At 36.4% G+C, this 18,997-nt stretch overlaps 1 protein-coding gene across 1 annotated transcript in view; it reads left to right on the top strand.

Annotated features, from left to right (window-relative positions):
• The window catches only part of c3a.4 (complement C3a, tandem duplicate 4), an 18,205-nt gene extending 1,008 nt beyond the window's left edge, over positions 1–17,197 (top strand). The window contains exons 2-41 of the mRNA XM_073842275.1: positions 468–663; positions 998–1,160; positions 1,244–1,317; positions 1,509–1,597; positions 2,649–2,731; positions 2,837–2,924; positions 3,100–3,205; positions 3,353–3,473; positions 3,584–3,699; positions 3,798–3,944; positions 4,062–4,265; positions 4,356–4,547; positions 4,625–4,780; positions 4,852–4,981; positions 5,094–5,165; positions 6,285–6,473; positions 6,665–6,779; positions 6,866–6,957; positions 7,123–7,262; positions 7,375–7,584; positions 7,846–7,903; positions 8,487–8,573; positions 8,662–8,865; positions 8,951–9,026; positions 9,129–9,288; positions 10,498–10,593; positions 10,717–10,867; positions 10,958–11,121; positions 11,249–11,407; positions 13,013–13,072; positions 13,174–13,264; positions 13,536–13,584; positions 13,925–14,015; positions 14,304–14,393; positions 14,781–14,886; positions 15,855–15,944; positions 16,051–16,131; positions 16,240–16,323; positions 16,457–16,592; positions 16,783–17,197. Of these exons, the coding sequence (XP_073698376.1) occupies positions 468–663; positions 998–1,160; positions 1,244–1,317; positions 1,509–1,597; positions 2,649–2,731; positions 2,837–2,924; positions 3,100–3,205; positions 3,353–3,473; positions 3,584–3,699; positions 3,798–3,944; positions 4,062–4,265; positions 4,356–4,547; positions 4,625–4,780; positions 4,852–4,981; positions 5,094–5,165; positions 6,285–6,473; positions 6,665–6,779; positions 6,866–6,957; positions 7,123–7,262; positions 7,375–7,584; positions 7,846–7,903; positions 8,487–8,573; positions 8,662–8,865; positions 8,951–9,026; positions 9,129–9,288; positions 10,498–10,593; positions 10,717–10,867; positions 10,958–11,121; positions 11,249–11,407; positions 13,013–13,072; positions 13,174–13,264; positions 13,536–13,584; positions 13,925–14,015; positions 14,304–14,393; positions 14,781–14,886; positions 15,855–15,944; positions 16,051–16,131; positions 16,240–16,323; positions 16,457–16,592; positions 16,783–16,921 (4,855 nt within the window). The 3' untranslated portion in view covers positions 16,922–17,197. The remainder of the gene's footprint in view (positions 1–467; positions 664–997; positions 1,161–1,243; positions 1,318–1,508; positions 1,598–2,648; positions 2,732–2,836; positions 2,925–3,099; positions 3,206–3,352; positions 3,474–3,583; positions 3,700–3,797; positions 3,945–4,061; positions 4,266–4,355; positions 4,548–4,624; positions 4,781–4,851; positions 4,982–5,093; positions 5,166–6,284; positions 6,474–6,664; positions 6,780–6,865; positions 6,958–7,122; positions 7,263–7,374; positions 7,585–7,845; positions 7,904–8,486; positions 8,574–8,661; positions 8,866–8,950; positions 9,027–9,128; positions 9,289–10,497; positions 10,594–10,716; positions 10,868–10,957; positions 11,122–11,248; positions 11,408–13,012; positions 13,073–13,173; positions 13,265–13,535; positions 13,585–13,924; positions 14,016–14,303; positions 14,394–14,780; positions 14,887–15,854; positions 15,945–16,050; positions 16,132–16,239; positions 16,324–16,456; positions 16,593–16,782) is intronic.
• The last annotated feature ends 1,800 nt before the right edge of the window (positions 17,198–18,997 follow it).

Raw genomic sequence — 18,997 nt, 5'->3', positions numbered from 1 at the left:
TATCATTTATATAGCTTGAAGGTCATATTTACTTTTCAGCTGTGATGATAATTAGCTAAATTATTTATTAATTTATAGGAAAAAGGCAAAAAGTTGAGGCAAATATTTTAAAATAAATAATGTAAGGAAAGTAAATTTATTAAACTTAATTATTATTACAATCCATTTAATTTTTTTTTTTTCAGCTATGGTGATTATTACCTAAATTATTTATCAATTTATAGTAAAAGGCAAAAGGCTAAGGGAATTATTAAAATTATTTGCGATTCAAATCAATTTTAAAATTTATATTTAAACAATTTATTTATAATATGGTGTACATTTTTTGAAATTGAGATTCATAAATCATACAAAAATGAATAAACAAGCTTTCCATTGATGTATGGTTTGTTAGCCTAAGTATTGTGTCTTTTGTAAATGTGCTGTCTGTGAAATATGTTCCTTCTAAATGAATGTGTTTTGTTCAGTTTCGTTCTCTCGGCGCCCAATATACTGAAGGTGGGGTCCCCAGAGAAAGTGTTCGTGGAGGCACAGGACTACAATGGAGCCAGTCTGAATGTTAAAATCTCAGTGAGAAACCCTAAAGATAACAGCAGAGAAGTGATGAGCGAGTCGGTTAGTCTGACATCCGCCAAGAACTTCCAGGATCTGGTCGAGATAGAGGTGAGGCGCTTTACTCACATCAAATGTTTTTAAAAATGTTTGAATGTATAGACATGTTGTGTAAAAACTAAAACTAAAAAAATAAAGGTGCTTCACGATGCCATAGAAGAAGCTTTTTTGTCTAAATGGTTCCATAACGAACCTTTAACATCTGAAGAACCTTTCTGTTTCACAAAAGGTTCTTTGTAGTGAAAGAAAGTTAGTTCTTTAAAGAACCTTTGACTGAATGGTTCTTTGTGGAACCAAAAATTTAAAGCACCTTTATTTTGAAGAGTGTAGTTTGCTGTATTTCAGTCTGTTTTTTCTCAGTTGTCACTGTATTGTGTGTCTGTAGGTTCCTGGCAATGCGTTTTCCTTTGAAAAAGGAGTGGAGCAATATGCGATACTGCAAGCCCAGTTTCCACAGAAGCTGCTGGAGAAAAAGGTCATGGTGATCTTTCAATCTGGACACATAGTTTTACAGACCGACAAGACCATCTACACTCCTGACAGCACAGGTGCGCTAATATTTGCTGCTCTGCATTTGTTTCCAAAGTTCTTGCATCAAGTTTGTCTCTTAATACTTGTTTTCTCCTTCTAGTTTATTACCGTGTGTTTTCACTGAGTTCAGGCATGACACGGCCTGTGGAAAGTAGAGTCAGAGTGGAGATCTTGGTAAATGTCTTCTCCGTCTGTGTAGTAAAGTATAATAATGTGCAAATGGCAAAATGCCAGATTTGTGTTTCTTTGTGGAGACTTTTGTACTCCACAGTATTTTGTGTGTACTTCCCATTCATGTATTTAGCTGTTTGTTTTCACATTTAAATGCACATTTATAAATGCTTTAAAGTTTTTAATGTTGACAGACACCTGATGGCATCAGCCTTGAGAGCAAATCATCTTATCCTGGTGGAGGAATGGTGTCAGGAACCTTCAGCCTGACGGATCCAGCTAGGTAAGTATGAGGGAACAACCTTGTTGGATATTTTAAATGCTTTTGATATGCTTCAAATAAAAACATAATATTCCTTAGTCACTTTCCCAAAAAAAGCAGTACAATTAGCAACCTGCATTTTATTTTAAACATACTTTTGCAATGAAAAGTATTCAATGTTATTCATGGCATTTAAACAAGCATAGTTTACCATTAGAAGAAGCTCATTTAAATCACACCAAACAAATTTTTGTATAGTTAAAAAAAAACAAAAAAACATATGCAACATATGCATTTGATATAATATAATACCATTTGTTGATCATTGTACCATTTTTATGGAAAGTACCTTATCTTTCAATAAGGTTTTTAAATGATACATAATGCCTTTTATTTTCATTTTTATTTAATTTCTACTATTGCATTTTATTTTAATTCTGAGATTGCAATAATTATAGTCCTTACTTTACAATATATAAAGTACAGTTGTTTTCAAAATTTTCAAAAACACAATGTATTTTGTTTTAAAAACAAACAAATAAATAATAATTTTATTTATTAGGGGAAAAAAAATCACACATATATCAAAAGCACACACACACACACACACACACACACACACACACACACACACACACACACACACACACACACACACACACACACAGCATTTGTTAAAAATGACCTTTTATCTTTCAATAAGATTATGAAATGACGCAAAAAGTATTTTGTTAAAAAAAATGTTGTTTAATTTGTACTTTTTAGTTTTATTTGCTAAATATATGTAAAAAAAATATATATACAAAAATCCAAGGTAGCAAAAATGTGATTACAAATGTAATAAAAAATATATATTTTTTTATCTAATAATTCAACAGCTCATCGTCAGTTTTTCCTCAGTTATACTAGAATATACGCATTGATCATTTGCTAGAAAATTTAGAAAAGGCAAAAATCTGATTTCAATTATAAATTGATAATGCTTGTTGGCCAGTCACTATACTGTATATAAAATCGCTCAACAGCATTGTGATACAACAAATAATGACCTTTTAATCTGATGTCTAAACAGCCCAGGGTTATGGAAACTTGTGGCATGGCACCAGAACAGCCCACAGAAGAACTTCTCCAGTGAATTTGAAGTCAAAGAATACGGTAGGTGTCTCTGCGAGCTGTTGCTAAAAGACATTACACAAAGATACACCCATGACATCTGCAATCCGCTGATATCAACTCAGCTTCTTCCTTTTCCTCCTGCAGTCCTGCCCAGCTTCGAGGTCTCTTTAAAGCCACAGAAAGCCTTCTTCTACATAAACGATGACAGTCTAACAGTCGATATTGAAGCCAAGTACAGTACTTTGTTTTTGTACCAAGGCTATAAGCATGTTTTTGATTGAAAATAGCTAGCAAGCATGGCTACAGCAGCATTTCATAATAAATGTTTGGAATATATTAGCTATCAGTGTGTGTATATATATATATATATATATATATATATATATATAAGTGTGTGTATCTTTAAGGTATTTGTTTGGAGAGACAGTGAATGGTCATGGATTTGTTGTATTTGGTGTGGTGACTGAAGATAAAGGGAAGATAAGTATACCAGGCTCCTTACAGAGAGTGCAGGTACTACACACACGAAAACACACACGACTGACATCAGATTTTATGATTATTTACCCCATTTATGGACCACATTTAAAAAAATGGAAAAGTAAATGTAAATTTGGCCCTCATGAACACTGTAAAACCACTCTATGTGTTAAATGACAGATCTTGGATGGAACTGGAACAGCAGAGCTGAGAAGAAAACACATCCAGCAGACCTTTCCAAACATCATGCAGCTTGTCGGCCAGTCACTGTATATTACAGTGAGCGTGTTAACCGAGTCGGGTAAGAACTACACAAAGTCTGGTGAACCTTCTTGCTGGACAACAAAATTTACATTGTTAGGTCTCGAAAGCATGTTTATTAAACTGATTTTTATCATTCTTGTGTTTCAGGCAGTGAAATGGTGGAAGCACACAAGAAAGGCATTCAGATCGTGACGTCACCGTACACCATCCTCTTCAAAAGAACACCACAATTTTTTAAACCTGGAATGCCCTTCGACATCTCGGTATAAAAAAAAAACTATAGTGGGAATGTTAGGATTTAATGTTGCCTCTAAATTATGCTTGATCATTCTATATTTTTTGGTCTGGGCTTTACATAAAGGTCTATGTAACAAATCCTGACCAAACACCTGCTGAAAATGTGGAAGTGGAGGTCAATCCTGGAGGGATCAGAAGTCAAACAAGAGCCAACGGCATTGCGAAAGTTACCATCAACACTGCGGGAGGATCTTCCACGCTGGAGATCATTGTAAGACCTGTCATCTCACTGGTGATCTACGGAGAGCCAAATCAGCTAAAATAAGTTGAATGCAGTGGAGCATATTCTTCACACCACAACAGAAAATAATATATTTCTTGATTCCAGGCAAAGACCAGAGTTGCACAATTAAGCAATGATCAGCAAGCAGTGAAGAAGATGACGGCTCAGGCCTACAAGCCCAAAGGCGGCTCCAACAACTACCTGCACATCGGCATTGGGGCTGCAGAGCTTCAGATCGGTGATCAAATGAAAGTCAGCCTGAACTTAGGAAGAAGTCCAGGAGTGAGAGATCAAGATTTCACCTACATGGTGAGGGACAGTCATACCATGACTCAAGAAGAGACATTATGAAGTAAGCAATCTGTTCTTATGGGGTTTTGTCATCTGCTTCATTTTCAGATCATAAGTAAAGGTCAGATCATTCAAGCAGACAGGTTTCAGCGAAGAGGACAATCTCTAGTGTCTCTGTCTCTACCTGTAACCAAAGAAATGGTGCCGTCCTTCCGCTTTGTGGCTTATTACCATGTGGGCTGGTCTGAGGTGGTGTCTGATTCAGTCTGGGTCGATGTGAAGGACACGTGCATGGGAACGGTAATTTAGCCCTGGTGATGCAAAACTATGAATTAATCTTAGTTTGTTATTTTGATCTATATTCTTTGATTTCACAGCTTAAAGTAGAAGTTCATGATCCAGCCAATGTCTATGAGCCCGGTGAAGATTTTGGCCTGAGAATAACAGGAGATCCTGGGGCCAAAGTTGGGTTGGTGGCTGTGGATAAAGGCGTGTATGTTCTAAACAACAAGAACAGAATAACTCAAACAAAGGTTTGTAGATCAGAATCGAATCATTCTATTGTAACTGAAAAGAGGTCACATTTTATGTCTTTCCCCAACAGATCTGGGATGTTGTTGAGTCAAATGACATTGGCTGCACAGCAGGAAGTGGAAAAGACAGTATGGAAGTTTTCAGTGATGCTGGCCTGCTGTTTGAGTCCAGCTCTGCTGGAGGCACTGGTGTCAGAACAAGTACTTGCATTTTTTTTTTTTCAGACATGTTCAAAAAGTCCATGTATAGAATTGTTTTACCTGTCAATGAATGAAACTTGGTAAATCCACTCTTGCCATTGTACTTTTACAGATGCTGAATGCCAATCTTCATTGCGAAGAAAAAGACGAGCAGTAACCATAGCACATCTCCAGCAATCTCTAGGTAGGAAAGATGCAAGTCGTTTCAATTAATCAATCGATCAGTGTATAGCTAAAAAGCAGTTATAAATATGAGGATATACTGTATCGTATCTAAATTTTGATCACCACGGGCAGTCCCCAGATTCCCTATAGATTCTCAGGGCATGTCCCAAGGTTTAGCATTGGGTTTCATTTAAAAATAATTGCCAATAAACTACCTTAAACTCTGATGAATTACAGATTAACTGTTTGGTTGGTCAGGAATATGTGGGTAGCATTTGACCAGCACTATATCAACATAGTTTAACACAAATTTGAGGATGGTTCGAAGAAAACTCTAGGATGAGTTTGAGGAACTTGGCATGTCCCGAGGAATGAGGATTGATTTTGTAGGGGATGGATTTTGTAGACCTTGTGGTTAAAACAGAAGTAGAATCACAAGAACAACTAGCATTTGAGATAGAGACCTCAAATTCGGCCTAATAGATGTTAGAACTGCCTGGAATTAGTGTGCAACATTTCACAAATTTTTCCCATACAGTCTTTATCAGGTTCGCTCGATTCATGGCCTCCCAGCCAGAAACATAGATGATGCCAAGAATAGGTGCTTATGACCATCATAAAGCACCATAACAGTTTTCACACATTATGTTCCATCTATTCTGAAGCCATTCAGTAGGGGACATATAAGGGACAGATAAACATTTAAGTCGTTAATATTAAGTTCATACAAACTGTGTGTTGTGTTCGGTTATGGCAGTCATCTTCATGAAAAGCTCTCCTAGACAATGTTCCTATTATTATACTGTATTTGATCTTTAGATAAACTTGTTTGAAAGGACATTTATTGCTTTTTCTAAATGATATAGCACTCACTATTGGGTGTCTGTTAGATCACAAGACAGGAGTATTCACGCACACAGTAATTGCAGTTTAAACTGCAAAGATGAAAGATTCAAAAAAACAAATCTTGTTCTCTCATATCTATTATATTTTGAGGTATCTGTGCATCCCTGCTGAGCACCAAACAAGGACAATGCAGACCAAAATGTCTGTAATCTTAGGTTTACAACATGTTTGTAAAGCTTCCGGTCAAACATTTTCTGTCCGTTTTTTCCTCTTTTATGTAATCAATCTCCAGTCAACAAATACTCTGGCCTTGAGAGAGAATGCTGTTTGGATGGGCTGAAGAAACTGGATGATTATAGCTGTCAGTATCGGGTATCTTTCATTGACGTTGGAGAGGAGTGCAGACAGGCTTTTCTGCACTGCTGCACTGAGATGACCACCCATAACAACGAGGCAACTGAAGAAATGATTCTAGGCCGCAGTAAGAGCATTCTCTCTAATAGTATACACATTTCACTTTCAACTCAGGTGTGTCTTAAGCAGTATAGTTTACACCAGAGCTGTTACAAGTTTTGGTTCTACAATTGCAGAAAAAGATACAACTGGAATAATCCTTGTGAAAAGAGCTGGTTCTGTTTTGTGTAAATAAATCAACCACTCTTTCACCCACAGGTGAAAGCGAGGATTTTGTGAACTCTGATGATATTGTGACACGTACGCTTTTCCCTGAAAGTTGGCTTTGGGAGGAAGTGGTGTTGCCCAAATGTTCGTCACCCAATCACCAGTGGTGAGTTTGACTTGCAGTTTCCTACAGTCAGTGCTCAGCCAATGATGTTCCTGTTTTAGAAAAAAAAAATCCATTCTCTCTTTTAGTCAAACAACCACCTTACCCAGGGATAGACTCAAGCTAAAAGACTCCATAACTACCTGGGAAATCACAGCCATCAGCTTGTCCAGCACTCACGGTACAGACTTAAAGTCTTGTTTCCTGCATTTGCGGCATGCTGTTGATTACCTCAGACAGTAATTTCATTGTGCCACTCAGTGTTTTCTCTGTATTGGCTGGCTTCACTGGAATAACAATGTTCCAGGCCTGCAGTACATGCTGTTCTCTTTTTTTCTCTACAAAGGTATCTGTGTGGCAGACGTCCATGAAATGACAGTGGTGAAGAACTTCTTTATTGACCTTAAGCTGCCATATTCAGCCGTGCGCAACGAGCAAATTGAAATCAAGGCCGTTATCCATAACTTGTTCAGCAGAAAATTAAAGGTCAGACTGGAAGAATGATTTACCATGGCAGACCTTATCGTACAGGCCCTTAGCAATATGCTTTGGCCACTATAAGCCTTTCTTTCTTCATAAGGAATATTTCTTCCTGTAGGTACGTGTGGAACTGTTGGAAACCAAAGACATCTGCAGCCCGGCTAGCAAGAGAAGAAAGTTCACTACCACCGTGACAGTAGATGCTGGGTCATCATACTCTGTACCTTTTGTCATCGTCCCATTAGCTTTGGGACGCCATGCCATTGAAGTAAAGGCAGCTGCTGCAGGACGTGCGACTGATGGCGTGAGGAAAGAACTCCTAGTGGTGGTAAGAAAATGATACCTCCTTGATCAAATGAGACAATTCACTGAAGAGTGTAGGTTTAGAATAATGTAAACAGAACCCAAAAGATGACATAAAGTGATGTTAAGAAACAAACTGGCATACATTTCCCACAGCCTTCCTCACAGTTTAAAGACAGCAAACCTTTAGCGACATCAGTGGAGTCACTGCAAGCTTGCTGATTTCTAAGGATCCACATAAGAATCTGAACTATCTGCTCACATATACTTTACTTCATTTCTTTAGTCTGAAGGCGTTTTGACCAAACTTAATGAAAATCTACAATTAAGTCCTTCTAAGAAAGGTAAGGGGATTCCAACAAAACACATACACAAAAAAATGTGCTTTTCATTAAAGGTATAGATTCTGTCATTATTTACTCACCTTCTTTACTCACCCCTCAAAAACTGCATAACTGTCTTGATGAAAGATTTTTTTGGGTTGACTATCCTAATCAATATCCTCTATAACTGATTGTCAAGGATTTTTTTTTTTACTTTATATGGGCCTTAATTCTTGATCCTGTTGTTAAAGGAATAGTTCACCAAAGAAAAAAATGAAATCCTGTAATTTATTACTCACCCTCGTGTCGTTTCAAACCCACAAGACCTTCATTCATCTTCTGAACACAAATTAAGATATTTTTATTTTTTTATTAAATCAGAGGGCTCTCTGACCCTCTTAATTTGTGTTCTGAAGATGAACAGAAGTTTTACAGGTTTGTAACAATATGAGGGTGAATTCCAGAATTACAATTTTTGGGTGAACTATCCTTTTAAGCCCCTCTCGATCTGATAGTAAAAAACTGGCTATGCCAGTCATTGAAATCCATGTCCTGTGTGCACAAATAAGAGTTTAGTATGACCTTTTAGTTATTTCTCAAACAGGTGGTGAACATGTGGAGGTTATCAAGAGCCTTATACTGAGGGACCAGGCACCCAACACACCAGCGATCACATATGTGTCAGCAATAGGTGACTCTTCTAACATTTGCTCTAAGTTTATAAAACAAAAATATACTTTTGCTTTATTGTTACCAGTATGCCAATCTCTTGTGCACAGGGGATACAATCAGTATAACAATAGAGAAGGCTATTAGTGGTCAGGCCATGGGTTCCCTGATTGTCCAGCCTGGTGGCTGTGGGGAACAGAACATGATTGGCCTAACGATGCCTGTCATTGCAACGCATTACTTGGACAAAACCAATCAGTGGCACACCGTGAGTGCTGGGCTTAGGCAGACAGCTGTTACGTACATCACCAGAGGTAAACTAAAAACTGGAAAGTCAACTGTTCTGCTCCTAAACTTTTGTTTAATTGACTATGCCCATCTTATTGTCTTGATGAACAGGTTACAATCAACAGCTGGCATATCGTAAAAATGACGGGTCCTATGCCGCATGGATTCATCGTGCAAGCAGCACCTGGTAACTAATATATTTCTCAACAGTTTGGTTTGGTCAGTAAGAACTCTTAATCAGGAATCTCACCATGATTACGACTAAATTTTTGTTTTCTTTTTCCTAAAGGTTGACAGCATATGTTGCTAAAGTATTTGCCATGGCCAGTAACATAATAAACATAGACCAGAATGTGATCTGCTCTGCTCTCAAGTGGCTCATACTAAACAAGCAGTTACCTGATGGTGTTTTCAGAGAAGATGCCGCTGTAATTCATGGAGAGATGACTGTGAGTCAGACCTGCTTTAAAAACTGTAACACCAAAGGGATAATTCACCCAATAATGTGTACATCTTATACACACCTTCATGTCGTTCTGTACCTGCATGACTTTCTTTTTTTCAATGGAGCATTAATGAAAAAATTATAGTCAAACTCCAAAAGTGGCAAAAAGTAGTGCATACCACTTATGCATTATGTTCCAAGGCCTCTTAAGCCCATAAGAGATTTGTTTAAGGAACAAACCAAAATGTAAGATATTTACTGTAAATGGCAGAATGTCATGCAATTTTATTGCAGCAACTATAACTATTAGCTAGAAGATACTCTTATAGAAAACCAATGTTTTCAAACAGGTCCCAACACAGCTATTGCCACTGCAAGCATTCGTGATGAAACTTTATCTTCTCAATCTGAAGGTGTGAAATAGTGTTGTTTTTGGCGGCCGGTTTTAATTTTAGTTTTAGTCTTGTCTTTGTGTGAAGCTGTAATTTTAGTTTTTATTAGTTTTAGTCACATTCATACTCTTTTTAGTCTAGTCAAGTTCGAGTAATGTACCTTCTTACGATATAGTTGAGGGGAAAGCCTCTGTGCTTCGAAAAGCTTAATTTTCCCATCACTGCTAAAAAGTGCAAATAAAATGTGTGTGTCGTTTTTTTTTTTTTTTTTTTCTCCCGAAGATGAACCCCGGCTGGCTCGTCATCGGTCCCTTCATCTGTGTCTGACTTAACTTTGTTTGTAGTCTTCTTCTAGATAATGAGTGGGGCTTGGGGAAGTGACGTAGCCTGCGTCTGCACAGTTTAGGCGGTTTAGGCTAGAAGGGATACAGCTCTGGCTTCTGGGCATGCGCACATCAATCTAACGCTATAACATTTCGTCTCGATTTCGTCAATGAAAATAAAGAGACTTTTTAGCATATATTTTATTTTGTAAACCACATTTAGTGGTTATACATTTAATTATAGTCATGTCACATGACCAGCATTTACGTTTTGTCTCATCTCGTTTTCGTCACGTGATAAAGGTTCATTGACGACGATATTTAGTCATAATTTTCGTTGACAAAAGCAACACTAGTGTGAAATTTATCTGGTGGAATATTGTTCCGGTTCCCACTCAAATGACTGGATTTCACCCACAAAGTTTTAAGGCACAATAAAATATGTGACCACTTACTCACACCACATTTCTAATATCACTATTCCATCACTGTGCACAGGGGAATGTACGTGGGGGAGATTCACAAGCATCCATGACGGCTTTTGTGCTCATTGCCCTGCAGGAGGGGAAGGGCATTTGTGGTGGCCAAATCTCAGTGAGTCTTGCTGGGCTTTGAATTAATAAGTTTTCTAGCTCAATTTGTTTATTTTTTTATGCCACTCAGTGTAATTTATTCTCTCTAATCAGTTTTTTTTTTTTTATTATTATTCCTGTTTAGAGTCTTGACCATAGCATATACAAAGCCACTGTGTTTCTCAGATCTCAGTTACAAGGTCTGACAAATCCATACGCAGTGGCTATGACATCTTATGCTCTTGCCAATGCAAATGCACTTGACAAACAAGTCCTGTTAAGAAAAGCCTCTGCAGGTAAAGATACAGTCATTGCTGTTGAATTCTGACCTGTCCAGATAATAATGTGTGTCTACTCTTCATCATCTGTATTCTCTTCATTATCAGATGGAAGTAACTGGCCAGTCCCTGGAAGCAGTAGCTTTACTTTAGAGGCTTCAGCCTATGCGCTTTTGGCTCTTGTAAAAGTTCAAGACTTCCAGAGTGCAGCTCCCATCGTAAACTGGCTCAACAACCAAAGGCAGCACAATGGAGGATATGGCACGACTCAGGTTTGTAATGTACATCTAACATATGTCCATGTTTAATATGCAACATTTACCAAAAAACAAAACACTTAAGACCAAAAGGTGAAACCTACCCATGGAAAATAGTTCAAAATTGTCTCCTCCATCCCAGGCCACCATCATGGTGTTCCAGGCTGTAGCTGAGTACAGGATTCAAGTGAAAGACATAAAGCAGTTAGACCTGGAGATGTCCATCCGAGTGGAAGGCAGCCGACAACCAATTGAATGGAAGTTCAACAAAGAAAACTCTCATCTCTCACAAACAGAAAAGGTGAGTTTGCACTGAAAGCTGACACTGGAAAACATAGGCTTCACAAAGGGGGTGTTAACTAGGGTTTGGTATCATTTGAATTTTATCGATTCTGATTCCGGTTCCGGTTCCGATTCTGCTTATTGATTCTGATTCGTATCGATTCCTAATTCCTAATTCCGATTCCACAAAAAAAAAAAAAACTAGACTAATACACATTTCACAAATTAAATTGTTAAAGACAAGTAATAAAACAGGAACAAACAAATCTATTAGCAATAGCATAAATAAAATTTAAAAGTTTAAAAACACTGCATATTTTTCTTAACATAAATTAAATATTGATTAATCCTCATTAAATTTATAAAAGATAATCAGTCAGTTAATGATTTTCTTTTGGTCTTTGATTAACATTAATGACAGGCAGCACATTTATTATACGGCTGTCTCTTTAACACCGAACACATATCTAAAAATACTGTTACACATGCGTTGTTTTTTTTTTTTTTTTTGTTAGTTTTTTTCTCACCTGTTTGCATTCTCTCAAGACAAAAAACGCTGTGTTTATGAGGATATGCTGACGTATTTCCTGCATAAGTGTCAATAAATGTGAAAGAGAAGTCAGTTCCGGGCCGGAACAACCTTTTCTGCAGTGAAAATGCATGGAACTGTTCTAGAACGGACACAGGTCGGGAACCTGCACCGCTCCGTGCTTGCTGCACACAAACAGTGCGCAAGTTCTTTTCCTTCCTGCACTTAAATAGTTTAAAAATCACACAAAAATGCAAACACTGGAATCGTTAAGCGGAATCAAAATGAATGCGTCTTATCGAATACCTGGTTATTGGAAATTTGGAACCGGTTCTAAAATGGAACCGGTTCTCGATACCCAGCCCTAGTGTTAACAGTTGTATATTGTACAGTTAGATATAAATTACCATTCATGCCTTGACAATAAGGACTGCATAAGCATGGAAGATACATGAGACAATTTCACTGGTATTGTCACTGGCCCATGGTCACGAAAGGTTATAAATTGTACGTTTTATCGGTTTTAACATTCAAGTGATTTTACACATTCAAGCACAGGAAGACACAAAATTATGTCAAAATACCCATTTTGGTGAGTACTCAATGAAACAAGGTTGGTTATGTTTTAGGTGAACATAAACAGTTGAGAAAAACAAATATGTATAATTATAGTGGATTGGTGTATTAGGGTTTAAAGTGATGCAGCCTAACAGCATTTGTGTTGCTGTCTGTGTCATTAATGTTCAGAAATGTAACATACGTTTTATACAGTCAAAACGACACAGTGTTATTTTACATGGGATTACTTTATTTGATAGATATCTAAAATATGCTGTCTTCGGAACACAATTTAAGATATTTTGGATGAAAACCGGGAGGTTTGTTACTGTCCTATTGATAGTTTTGTCAAAATAGTCTGCCATCAGTGGTTCAACCATAATTTTACGAAGTTTTCATCCAAAATATTTTAAATTGTGTTCCAAAGACAAACAAAGCTATTATGGGTTTGGAACGACATGGAGGTAAGTATATTTTTATCAACATTAATAATTCTATATATGTAATAAATACTATTATATTGTGTTTTACCAACAGATTCCGTCTAACAAGCAGATCACCATCAGTGCCAAGGGTTCTGGAGAGGCCTCTGTAACTGTGAGTGACTGAACAAAGCAATAATCAGAGATAAATGCTGAAAATACAAAAAACATCGGATCTTAGATACTGTCTGTTACGTATTGTTTTTTCCTCTGCAGGTTGTGACTGAGTACTATGCAAAACCAAAAGAAAGCAAAAGCACCTGCAAGAACTTTGAGCTTGCTTTGACTTTTCAAAGGGAGGATAGAGGTTATAATTTATAAACATTTCTACATATATAATAATAATATAAATATATAATAATTTGTGCTAATAATGCTAATCGTGTTATGTTGTTCTGTCACTGATGTTACTGTAAGTTTTGCATAAAAAGAAAAAAAAACTTACAAAAACAATAGTTCGCACGGTTTTGGAAGAAAAAGGGCTTACCATTTTTGTAATATTTGCTTTGTCTTGTGTACATTCATATTTATTTTTCTGGTGGATAATTTTATCCAAATGTGTCCTTCTTTCTTTTTAGTGACATATCAAGGAGCAACTGAAAGTTACAAACTCATTATCAAAACCAGGTGTGCAAATAAGAGCCATTTGCATCACGTTTCTGCCCTAATCAACTGAGTATCAAATTTTAGTTCTATATAAAAGTAGTGAAGAATCCTTGAAAATGATCAGATGTATTGCTATATTTATTTTAACCAACATTGTGGATACTACAAGGTTTTGACAAGAATTACAAAACTTTATGACTTTTTTTGTTCTGTTAAAGCTGCTGTGTTTTTACATTTAAAAAAAATATATATATATATATATATATATTCTCTACTGTTTTAGCTTAATCAGATGTAGAGAGAGTCTAGGACTCTTTATTTTTGCTATAGAAAGCTCACATTTGCTTTGTTGACTCCACAGATATCTGTCTGCTGACAGAGATGCCTCCATGTCTATACTGGACGTATCATTACTGACAGGTTTTGTTGTGGATGAGGATGATCTTAAGGCGGTATGAATCACATTTTCATTATTCACATTTGCTTTTCACAAAATTAGACTTTTAATTAAAGGGGCTTTTAATTGCAATGCACATAAAGTGTTCGCAACAAGTCCCAACAAACTGCATGTTTTTTCACTTGTGCAAACTGAAAGTGGATTGTATCAATATTGCTTTTTCCTGACATTTCACAGATTTATTTATTTTTTGCTCCATTTTCTCAGTTTCCATACTGGATGTCACAGTGGCCATGTTGTCAAATTCTCCAATACTAACTTTTGGTTTCTGTTTGTACTGTAGCTGTCAACTGGATGTGACCGGATGATTCAGAAATTTGAGATGAACAAGCTACTTTCAGAGCGAGGATCCCTCATCATCTACTTGAACAAGGTCAATTTTACAGTGAAAACACTAATATAAGCGTTGCAGTGTAAGAAAAATGGTGCCATCATTACCAAATGACTACATAAATTCTATTAATATTATCTATTAATGTTAAAATGATTTTGGGTAACAAGTACATGTATATATTTGTACTGTACATGTTTTATATTTATATGCTAAGTAGTGTAATTGACCTGGTTTGACGCTAGGTGGTGGTTTCGCTACACAATAGCACAAAGCATTTTGATTCCAAACCTTGAGTTTTCATTTTCATTTTGTTTTATTTATTTATTATTTTTTATTTGAACTAAAAATGCAACTGAAAATCCCTTATAGAAGTCCTTTGCGTGCCTACTATTAAGTGTCTGCTGTTTGCATTTCCATTCGCTGCAGGTTTCGCATAAAAGGGAAGATACTATTGCATTCAGACTCCACAGAATAATGAACGGAGGCTTCCTTCAACCAGCAGCAGTCTCTGTGTATGAATACTACTCTATAGGTATGAAGCTGATGATGCTGCGATTATGGTTTAAGCAATATTGTTTGTGTTTTTAGTCCGACTGACAATGCCACAGGCAAAAATCCCATAGATTTACACTAAAAGAAGAATGTGAGATCTGGGAGTGGGTTCCTTTGATTTGGACAAGTAAAGCAACAAATACGCTAAGCAGATCACACTTTCATTTCAGTTATAATGAAATGGAAAAACCGTTACGGTTTAAAATGTCATTGGCGCGCTTTGTCGAGATCGCGCTTGCCATTGTGTGTGTGTGTGTGTGTGTGTGTGTGTGTGTGTGTGTGTGTGTGTGTGTGTGTTTGTTTGTTTGGTACTCACGGAATCCTCGCGATACCAGGAAAGATCAAATCCACTGTAGAAATCGAAGAAAGATTCACTTTGAACTATCCTTTTTGCGGGCTCAACCCACCGCGTCATAAACATTACTCTATTTACAGAACGCGGCAGTGCAGTGCAGTGTTCCCATGTTCCCGCCCCTTCAGCTTATTTACATATTTTCCTATTGGTTATCAAACTCTCATCCAATATTTGTATTTTATTTTATTTTATTTTTATTTATTTTAATTTTTTTTTTTTTTTTTTGCAGCATTAGAACAGTAAGGTCATGTCCATAAAAAATAGAGAGAGAGAATTTTTATTAAATAATTGAATATAATTTTTAAATTAAACATCATCATCATTTAAACAAATTAATTTATTAAATACAAAAAATTCTCAGTTCTCCAAAAAGAAAGAAAGAACGATTTCTCAGTGATCCACTGACATGAATCTACAACAGCTGAATTTAAGAATAATTTAATAAATTGTTGGACATTTGTTGTTCTTATTTTACATATTCTATTTATGACTTGTTTTTGGCATTATTTTCACAGCTGACTACTTAAATATCGTTGATGCTGCAGCACAGTGAATGCTGTGTGACCCATGTGATTTCATTCTTTCATGTTTAGAAAATCGCTGTGTGAAGTTTTATCATCCAACCAGGAAGGAAGGAGCTCTTCAGAAAATCTGTAAGAACGACGTCTGTCAGTGTGCTGAAGGTAACGAGTTTCATTTTAATAAAATTCTAAAAAACTGCAAAGAAGAAATACAAAGTTCTACTGTTAATCTACAGCAGGTTAATTTCTCTTTCCATTGCTGAAACAGAAAACTGCAGCCTTCAAAAGAAGGAGAAAATTCTTGAGGCTCACCGTAATGAGAAAGCCTGTGAAGCTAAAATAAATTACGGTAATTTATTATATTATGAGTGAGAATGTTTTCAAACTTTTTTCTAAATGTTTATTAGTTAATATGGTGATCAGCAAGGTGCTTCATCAATCTAATCAATTTTTACAGTTTATAAAGCTGTCGTGTTGAGAGAAAAAGAGGACGCCTTAACGGTCTATTACGATATGAGGATTGAACTTGCCCTCAAAACAGGTATAACTCCTCAATTCTGTCAAATTAAAGATAATATTCTGCTTATTTCAGCAGTGATATGTAAAGTGATGTTGTGTATGTGTACAAACTTGGAAATTCAAACATGTCACATGCCATACGTGAATGTGTGTAGGTCCAGAAATCGATGTGGAGGGAAAGGCGCGTACTTTCTCCTTACAGATGTCTTGCAAAGAAGTTCTGAATCTGAAACAGGGTGAGAGCTATCTGATCATGGGCCAGGCTGATGATGTCCAAATGGAGGGCAAAATGTAAGTGCATTTGACCTGTGATCCAAAGTGTGTGCGTCCTTATCTGTAAATGTGCAGAGAACTTGAAATATACTGTTTGCATGGACAGTGTGCAACCACAAATAATTAATTGTGCCTTTTTAGGGCTTACAGGATTCAGATTGTCATGTAAGCCCCTCTTTAACATGCTCTTCCTCTGGTATCTCCTCAGTGGTCAGTATGCTCTGGGCGAGAGGACGTGGTTGGAGTTTTGGCCCACCTTGGAGCAGAGCAAGACTAGTGCTGAGCTCAAAGAAAAATACAACGGCATGCTGAGTCTCCAGCAGGATCTGCTCTTCGGCTGCAGCTAACAAGTCTAACGCCAGACTTTTGCTTTGAGATGCTCATAGGCAAAATTAAATATTATAAAACAGAAAAATCAATATAGCTTCATTTTCAACTTTAAATGTATGTTAAACATAAGATTTGAGTTAATTTTGACTGTTGCTTTTTTAGCAATTATCCTGTTACTCTGTGATGAATTTATGTATACCAAATCATGACTTGATTACACCACCTTTCTCAAGGCAGTGTTGTGACGCATGCATATCTAAGCAAACTTTCATAATAAATATGGTCTAGCAAGATCATCTGATCTGATCATTATTCACTATCCCAAAACAGTGAATTTTAAGAAGGTACTGGTTTAATAGTGATGCCAAAATTTTTGAACACAGATTGGCTTGATTATGTTTACTTCAGAATAACCTACAAGAGTATGTTGTGTGATGAACCTTATGTTGTACAAGTTCAGTTTTCGAATAATTCAAGCTCAGCAGGATGTAAAATTAAAATCACATACAGTAAATGTAAGCAAAACAGCATCTGTATTTTTAGAGAGAAGTGTGCTTTTGATTATAACACATCAGTGGTTCATCATCTCATAGTGACACTGAGCGCAAATAATACTTGCACAAAAAGGTCAGAATGGACTTTGGAATAATTGCACATGTAACAAGAGAGATTTTTTTATGCACCTTTTTAATGTTTTTAAAACAGAACAAAAGAATGTATTATATTAAAGACATCTGTAGTCATTTTGGAATTTTGGACAGTAAATTCACAAAAAAAAAAAAAAGAACCATTCACAGTGAAAAAATGGTGTATTTATACACAGGGTAACGAGGACTAGAATGACCAAATATGGGCATGGGAGACACAGGAGGAACAACAAGGCAAAAACAAGATAACAAGTCCATAATCATGATTTATACATAATCCTGACTAGTCCTCAGAGAAAAATACAACGGCACAATGAGTCTTCAGCAGGATCTGTGCTTCGGCAACAGCTAACAAGTCTTAATGCCAGACTATTGCTTAGAGATGCTTATTGGCAAAATTAAATATTATAAAATGGAAAAATCAGTATAGCTTCAATTTCAACTTTGAATTCATGTTAAACATGAGATATGAGTTCATTTTGACTGTTGCTTTTTTTTAGCAATTATCCTGTTACTCAGTGATGAATTTATGTATACCAAATCATGACTTGCTTACACCACCTTTCTTAAGGCAGTTTTGCAACACATGCATGTCTAAGCAAACATAATAAATATGGCAAGATCATCTGTTCTGATCATAATTCACTATCCCAAAACAGCAAACTTTAAGAAGGTACTTAATAGTAATGCCAAAATGCAATTTTTGTTCACTTCAGAGTAACCTCATGTTGTGTGATGAACCTTATGTTGTACAAGTTAATTTTTCCAATAATTCAAGCTCAGCAGGATGTAAATATAACATAAAATAAATGTAAGCAAAATAGGATCCGTCTTTGTGGAGAGAAATGTGCATTTAAGTATAGCACAGCACATCAGTCTGTAGTTCATCAATTCATACTGACACTGAGCACAAATAATACTCACATAGAAAGGTCAGAATGGACTGCAATAAGTGACCATGCAGTAACATTCATTTTACTGTATCTTTTAGCTGAAGGGGGTGGTGGTGGTGGGGGGGGGGGGTTCTTTAAACCCAACATGTTTGACATCAATCACATTTTTGTTGTGAAGATGTACAGTTCATCAAAGTTTGCATTCTTGACAGTCAGCAGTAAGTAAATCTAGGGGAGGTTCTGTATATTAAACCCTGCACTTGTGCTCCCAATTTCCACAGCTGAAGAGAAGTGATCATGGAACTAGTGAGTGTTTATAAAAATGACAACCTAGAGACCAGCAGCAAGTACAATGAGATGGAACTAGACAGAGATAAAGATATTTATGCTCATCAGGACCAAAAACCCAGCCTGACTGAAACAAGAGCACAAAACAGTAAGACATTTAGTGTTATGTAAAAGTGTACTTTAAGATCCATATATGTATTAGTCAACATGTTTCTTAAAAGCCTATTTGAACAAAAAAATATATATAATAATAATAATAATAATT

The sequence above is a fragment of the Garra rufa genome, chromosome 6 (genome assembly GCF_049309525.1).
Source record: "Garra rufa chromosome 6, GarRuf1.0, whole genome shotgun sequence".
Classification (NCBI taxonomy): Eukaryota; Metazoa; Chordata; class Actinopteri; order Cypriniformes; family Cyprinidae; genus Garra; species Garra rufa.
The sequence above is the reverse complement of the archived record's forward strand: the minus strand, read 5'-3'. Positions and strand labels throughout refer to the sequence as shown.